The sequence below is a fragment of the Myotis davidii genome, unplaced genomic scaffold (assembly GCF_000327345.1).
Source record: "Myotis davidii unplaced genomic scaffold, ASM32734v1 scaffold79, whole genome shotgun sequence".
In the NCBI taxonomy this organism is placed as follows: Eukaryota; Metazoa; Chordata; class Mammalia; order Chiroptera; family Vespertilionidae; genus Myotis; species Myotis davidii.
The window spans coordinates 1,570,923-1,578,977 of NW_006294339.1; the positions used below are offsets into that span (position 1 = coordinate 1,570,923).

Genomic DNA, 8,055 nt, shown 5'->3' on the forward strand with positions numbered 1-8,055 from the left:
GGTTTCTAGAAGATTCTTGAGTAACCTTATAACTGTGGTTTTGAACTCTATATTCAATAGTTTGCTTTCTTCCATTTCTTTAATTTGTGACGTATTTCTTTGTCTCTGCATTTTTGCTGCTTCCCTGTGTTTGTTTCTAAGTATTAGGTAGCTGCTAAGTCTCCTTGAGTTGATAGAGTGGCCTTGTGTAGTAGGTCTCCTATAGGACCCAGTGGCTCTCCAATCACCTGAGGTGGACACTCTAGTTTCGCCTCTGTGTGGGCTGTGTGCACGTTCTTATTGTAGTTGAGTCTGGATTGCTATTGGTGTCACTGGGAGGAATTGACCTCCAGGCCAATTGGCTGGGGGGATCAGCTGTGCCTGTAGTGGGAGAGCTGCTGTGCAGGAGACACCCTTGTGGAGCAGGACTTGCTTCAGTGGGGGTTTGGTGTTCACTGAGTCTTCCCCTTGAGTGTGTCTCTTATGGATGTGAAGAGTTGTAATCTGGTATGGTCTCACTCTGACCACTGGGTACACTGGCTCTTGGATCTCCAAGGAGGTGCAAGGTCAGCCACTGTCTGGAGCCGCCCAGCAGGAGCTACAGAGACATCTGCAGATTCCTCCTCTTTGGTTTGAAAGTGCCCAGACGAGGCCCAACTGTGAAGCGAGGCCAGCAGGGCCTTGGGCCTTCTTTTGGAAGCTCTGGGGCTCTCTGACCCAGCTGCAGTTTGACAGGTTTTAGGCAGAGAAAGGACAGGCCATGCATATGCAAAAGCTGATGCGAACAGCCTGGGTGGGGTTGTAAATTAGGTGGGACAGGGTCTCTGGGAATCACCAGGGCAGAGCAAACAGCAATGGCTGCCAGCCAGCCCTGCATCAGAGAGTTCCCCGGGTCTCCACGTCCCGCACCCCTGTGCAGGAACAATGCTCGCTGTGAGCACCTCTGAGAGAAAGCCGCCCTCGCGTTCCTGTCCCAATGCCAGACAGTCCAGTTTCTCCCTGTATGTGTCTGGGTCCGCCAGAATCTCGCCCGGAACTGGAGTTCAGAGCAAGCGGGAGCTTGTATCTCCCTCCCAATTAAAAGCAAAGCACATCCAGGTGCCAGCTCTTTCTGTGCCTCCACACCTCTTACCAGTCTCAGTGCACTTTCTTCACCTCTCTAGTTATGGAACTTCCACTCAGCCAGCTTTCCCGCAGTTCTGGGTGGTAGTTGTTCTGCCTTTTAGCTGTAATTTTGATGTGGTTGTGAGAGGCAGCAAGTATAGGTGTTTACCTATGCCGCCATCTTGGTTCTCTCCGAGATCTATAATTTTCTTACCATAATTTCTGTTCATTCTATCTGTGTCTCAGTGCTCAAAATTTTCCAGGAAATGTGCACTTGTGAGCTGTGAATCAGAATAAGAATTTTGCCATCTAATGTTAATGTGTCTGTGTTATACTGCCTACCTAACCTAAATTGATACACCTTGACATGTTCAGGTATAGGATTAAATTGAAACCTTTGAAACATGGATTGCATCCTTGAATAACTAAATAGACTTTCTAAATGATTGAGGGTTTATAGTCCCAGATGAATACCCCATTTATCTGGAAGTCATATTGCTGGTTACCTTAGCTATCTATAGACTAAAGCAGAAAGAAATAAAAAATGCTTTGGGGCAAATTCCTTGCATTAATGCTTCTGTATTTTATTCATTGAAAGAGCTCATTGAGGAACCCTCATTTAGAATATATTGATTCTTTGACCCTGGCAAATTAAGAATTGACCATCTGCCCTGGATGGCATGGCTCAGTGGTCAGAGCATCGGCTGTTCAGTAAGGGTCTGAGGTTTGATTCCTGGTCAAGGGCAAGTACCTGAATTGCAGGTTCCATCCCCAGCCTGGGTAGGGGCACCTGTGGGAGGCAACCAATCGATGTGTCCCTTACATCGATCTCTGTCTCTCTTTCTCTCTCCTCTCTCTCTCTCTCTCCCTCTTTTTCTCTCCTTTCCACTATCTCTGAAAAGCAATTTAAAAAAATATCATGTGAGGATTAACAAAGCAAAACCAAAAAAGAATTGATAATCTGAAGGGGCAGGCTGTCAACTACAATCCAAGCAGATCGAATGACAGCAAAGGAAAATTTAGCTTAAATACATTGTAGCAAGTACAATTATTGGTCATGGAAAAAGACAAATGATTCTTCAGTATATTTATTTTTGAAAGAAGGAAAAGATCTAGAAGATTTCTTTCAAATATAGTTAATGATGTTTGTATAGTGCTTTCAATTTGCAAAGTGCTTTTTATGTATATTGTCTTATTTCATTTTTTCAGCAATCCCTGTGAAGGAAATATAAGTATTCACATTTTGCAGATTAGAAATATTAGATTTGTGGAGTAATTTGTCTGGTGTCAAATAGCAAATAAATATTGGAACCAGGACTCAAACACAGGACTGGTTTCTAAATCTCAGTCTTTTTAAAATTTCTTTGCCCTTTTAATTCCATTTATTTGAATTATAGACCCTTAAACTTTATAATTAGAAAAATTCACTTAATGTACACTGACCCAAATAGTCAAGGGGTAACCCATTTTACTAAATGTATGTATACAATATCCAAAGGCACTGTGATAGTCACTAAGATTAAAATCAGTAATTAACTTAGGAGCCTGAAATTTCAGCTGTAAAAACAATACTAACATTTAAAAATATATGAAAATTTAATTTGTGGCATAAACAAGGTAAACACTGATCTTAACTAAGTGTCTATTCCCATTTTTGTTTTTTACAAGCATCCTTAACATAAATCTTTAACATTAGTGTGAAAGGAGTTACTAATGAGTACAGAGAAATCTTTAACATTAGTGTGAAAGGAGTTACTAATGAGTGCAGAAGAGGCTCAATAGAAATAAAATTTTTAAGAAGGACCTGCCAGAGGAGGTAATTATTGAACACCTGTTGCATGCCAGGCACACTGTCAGGTGCTGAGTGTACAATATTAAACACAAATGTTGCTTGCATGGGGTGTATAGTCCAGTCGGAGACATAATAAACATATAGGATTACAACTTGTGATAGATTCTCTGAGGGAAAAAGAACATTGTTTTCAGGGGGGGGTGGGGGGAAAGGCGTCTACTTTAGCTTGGATGATGAACGAAAGCTTTTTCAAGGAGGTGATAATTAGGCTGAGACCTGAATGATGAGGAGGCAGTTCAGTAATATAAAGCTAAGGCTCCCCAGCACTGCCCAGGAATTCTTGAGTGTTTCTCTGATCACTAGTAGTGCTCCTAATAATTGTTTCAGATGTTTTTTGCTCTTCTCAGATCTTCTGTCACTTATTCTTAGCAAGAAATTTGAAACCATCAAATGGAATTCCCTTAATTCCATGTCAACACTTTCAGATTTTCTTCAGTGATCTCTTTAAAATTGGAGAAACTGGATTTGAACTTTGTATTTTTAAGACAATTGTTGAGTCGCATAAAGTTGTAATAAATAATACAGATGATATCCTCCTCCAGTGGTAGTGAAACCATAGTACAGTATCACAACCAGGATATTGACATTGATATGGTCAAAATTTCCATCTCCACAAGGATCCCTCATGTTGCCCTTTTTTAAAAATATATATTTTATTGATTTTTTACAGAGAGGAAGGGAGAGGGATAGAGAGTTAGAAACATCAATGAGAGAGAAACATCGATCAGCTACTTCCTGCACATTCCCTACTGGGGATGTGCCCCCAACCAAGGTACATGCCCTTGACCGGAATCGAACCTGGGAGTCTCGGAGCCTGCAGGCCTAGCCTCTATCCACTGAGCCAAACTGGTTAGAGCTGCCTTTTTTTTTTTTTAATTGATATTTTTATTGATTTCAGAGAGGAAGGGAGAGGGAGAGAGAGAGAGAGAAACATTAATGATGAGAGAGAATCATTGATTGGCTGCGTCCTGCACGCCCCCTACCCCAGCATGTGCCCTTGACGGAATCGAACCTGGGACCTCTCAGTCCACAGGCCAATGCTCTATCCACTGAGCCAAACCAGCAAGGGCCATGTTACTCTTTTATAGCCATGTTATCAAGTACATCTGTTTGTATAACCATTTATCCACTGGGATAAGTACCCAGGAGTGCTCTTGCTGGGTTGTTTGATAGTTGTATGTTTAGGTTTTAAGAAAATGCCAAACTGTTTTAAGTGTGGTAGTACCATTTTACACTCCTGCCTGCAATATAGGACAGATCCAGTTTCTCCACATACTTGCCAGCCTTTAGTGTTATTACAATTTTTTATTTGAGCATTCTCATAGTTCTATAGCTATTAGTTCTTTTAGTACTTTTTCAACCCTGCCCTCTTTCTCCTCTCCTGGGAATTCAATAACACAAATAGCTCTGATCTTTTTTTTCCCAGTGTATTTTTTTTCTGTTTAGATTTGAGTGATTTTTATTGTTTCATCTCTTAGTTTACTGATTCTTTCCTCTGTTCCTTCCATTCTAGTTGAACCCAACTATTACTGTATTTTTCAGTTCTAAAATTTCCATTTGTTTTTTCTTAAGGTCTTTTATTTTTTTGCCGAGGCTTTCCATTTTTAATTTGTTTCAAGCATGTTTGTAATTGCCCACTTAAGCGTTTTTTTATGGTGGCTCCTTTAAAATATTTGTCAAATAATTTTAACATTTTTATTATCTCACATTGAATTTATAGATTATCTTTTTTTCCAGTTTGAAACCTCACTAGTTCTTGGTATAACGAGTTATTATTAATTTTTATCTCTTAGGGACTTCAAGAGGTTACTGTGCTCACTTTATTTGAGTTCATCTGACAGGGAGGGACTATAACCTCTAGATCAGCGATTCTCAACCTGTGGGTCACGACCCTTTGGGGGTCGAACGACCCTTTCACAGGGGTCGCCTAAATACATCCTGCATATCAGATATTTACATTACGATTCATAATAGTAGCAAAATTACAGTTACAAAGTAGCAAGGAAAATACTTTTATGGTTGGAGGGGTCACCACAACATGAGAACTGTATTAAAGGGTCACGGCATTAGGAAGGTTGAGAACCACTGCTCTCGATCCTTTTAATAATATTTTAGATCTTATTAGCTAGTAGTATAATAATGAACTATAGACATATGTGCTAACTATATATGTAGATATGTGTTTAATAATGTGTTATAGTGACTTAAAGGGATAGTCTAGAAATGCATTACTAACAAATTTACCCCCCAGAACTAGTAGTATAACACAAAGTTTAGACCTCACTCATGATGCCTAAATGCTGCAAATTCATGGAGGGTTCTGCTCCATGGTCACCCTAGGACGTAGGCTGATAGAAGCTCCACTCTAATAAAGTTGACTGTCTAGAATTTGAAGGCTCCTCATTTGTCATAGCAGGAAAAGACAGAATGAAAAATTATGCACTGGGTCTCAGGTGCTTCAGGTTACAGCCCATTTGCCAGAACTAGGGACATGACCCCATCTAACTCCAAGGGTGTTCTGGGAAATGTAGTTGTCCATGTGTTCAGGAAGATGAGAAGAACCAGATGTTAGTTTTAGTAACGTGTACCACAGTCCTTAGTCTGCCACTTGCTAGCTCTGGTATCTTGGAAAGTCACTTTTCTAAGCCCCCGTTTACTCATCTATAAATCATAGATAATATTTTTACCTAGGTCAATTGTTATATATATATTAAATGAAACATTGTCACATGAGAGTGCTTTGGAAATGTAAAGTATGCGGGAAATTTTAGCTTTTCTTTAATCATTTTTTGAAGTTGAAGTGCTGCTTTTTTTTTTTCCAGGTCTCCTGAATGATGGAACTGTAGGTATTTTTAGGGGTAACCAGATGCGCTTAAAGAGAGCTTGCATTCGCAAAGCCAAGATCTCTGCTGTTGCTTTTCGGAAAGCCTTCTGCCATCACAAGTTAGTGGAACTTGATGCAACAGGTGTGAATGCTGACATCACGATTACAGACATCATCAGTGGGCTTGGCAGTAATAAATGGATCCAGCAAAATCTCCAGTGCCTGGTGCTGAATTCATTAACTCTGTCCCTTGAAGATCCTTACGAGCGGTGCTTCAACCAGCTTTCTGGCCTTCGAGCATTAAGCATCACCAACGTTCTCTTCTACAATGAAGACCTGGCTGAAGTTGCCTCATTGCCAAGATTAGAGAGCCTGGATATTTCTAACACATCAATTACAGACATCACGGCTCTGCTGGCCTGCAAAGACCGGCTCAAGTCTCTAACCATGCATCACTTAAAATGTTTAAAAATGACAACTACTCAGATACTGGATGTTGTTCGAGAACTAAAATATCTGAATCATCTTGATATATCAGATGATAAGCAATTTACATCAGACATAGCTCTTCGATTATTAGAACAAAAAGATATCCTACCCAACCTGGTCTCTCTGGACGTTTCTGGGAGAAAGCATGTGACAGATAAAGCTGTTGAAGCCTTTATACAACAACGGCCCAGTATGCAGTTCGTAGGTTTGCTGGCCACTGATGCTGGTTACTCTGAATTCCTCACAGGCGAAGGGCATTTGAAGGTTAGACTTTAAAAGTGTATTATTTTGTCAAGTTGTCTAATGTCTTAGTTACATAAGACTCCATTAAGATGAGTGTCTAATAATATATAGACCTTGCTTTAGAGTCAGAGTCCTAACAAAAATCCCAGCTTGCTTACTTTATGACCTAGAGCAGTGATGGCGAACCTTTTGAGCTCAACGTGTCAGCATTTTGAAAAACCCTAACTTAACTCGTGTGCCGTGTCACATATAGAAATTTTTTGGTATTTGCAACCATAGTAAAACAAAAGATTTATATTTTTGATATTTATTTTATATATTTAAATGCCATTTAACAAAGAAAAATCAACCCAGCCCTAACCGGTTTGGCTCAGTGGATGGAGCATCGGCCTGCGGACTGAAGGGTCCCAGGTTCGATTCCAGTCAAGGGCATGTACCTTGGTTACGGGCACATCCCCAGTAGTGGGTGTGCGGGAGGCAGCTGATCAATGTTTCTCTCTCATTGATATTTCTAACTCTATTCCTCTCCCTTCCTCTCTGTAAAAAATCAATAATATATATTTAAAAAAGAAAAGAAAAATCAACCCAAAAAATGAGTTTGGGTGTCACCTCTGACATGCGTGTCATAGGTTTGCCATCACTGACCTAGAGCAAGCTATGATGTCATTTTTTGAGTTTACATTTCTTTATTTATAAAATGGATATCATTCCTATCTTGCAGAATTCTTTTGAAGATTAATAATTACATATGTAAAGTACAAGTCAGATAGTAGGCCCTAGAAAGCCTAAAGATTTAGAAAATTTTTTAAAAATCTATTGCAGAAATGGTAAAATTTTGCTTTTCTTAGGTTTCTTTTTCTTTTTTTTAAATATATTTTATTGATTTTTTACAGACAGGAAGGGAGAGAGATAGAGAGTTAGAAACATCGATGAGAGAGAAACATCGATCAGCTGCCTCCTGCACATCTCCTACTGGGGATGTGCCCGCAACCCAGGTACATGCCCTTGACCAGAATAGAACCTGGGACCTTTCCGGCCGCAGGCCGATGCTCTATCCACTGAGACAAACCGGTTTTGGCTCTTAGGTTTCTTATACCTGTTTTAAACTCAGTTTAGCAAGCATCTATTGAACTTAATACAGTTTGGCATTCAAAGATGAAAAAGATATAGGAGCTTAGTCTGATAGGAATGGTGATGGTTTGGTCACAAAAAAACAAGAACTATATCGCCAAGGATAGCTATCTATACTAATAATAGAGGAATATGCAAATTGTCCAGGATGCCATCACAGTAACAGTAACGACTGAACAGTAGGCTGCATGGGACAACCAGGCCGGCAGGGGGTCAGTTGGGGGCGACCAGGCCAGTAGGGGGTGCAGTTGGGGGCAACAAGGCTGGCAGGGGGGCAGTTCGGGGCGACCAGGACAGTAGGCAGAGGCAGTTAGGGGAGATCAGGCAGGCAAGGGGGCCAGTACGGATAATCAGGCAGGCAGGCAAATGAGCAGTTAGGAGCTAGCGGTCCCAGATTGTGAGAGGGATGTCCAACTGCCGGATTAGGCCGGAT

General features: G+C 40.6%; 1 protein-coding gene across 1 annotated transcript in view; it reads left to right on the forward strand.

The window, feature by feature from the left end:
• The window catches only part of ZYG11B (zyg-11 family member B, cell cycle regulator), a 99,065-nt gene that overhangs the window by 56,237 nt on the left and 34,773 nt on the right, over positions 1-8,055 (forward strand). The window contains 1 exon segment of the mRNA XM_015566986.1: positions 5,758-6,512. Within this exon segment, the coding sequence (XP_015422472.1) occupies positions 5,758-6,512 (755 nt within the window).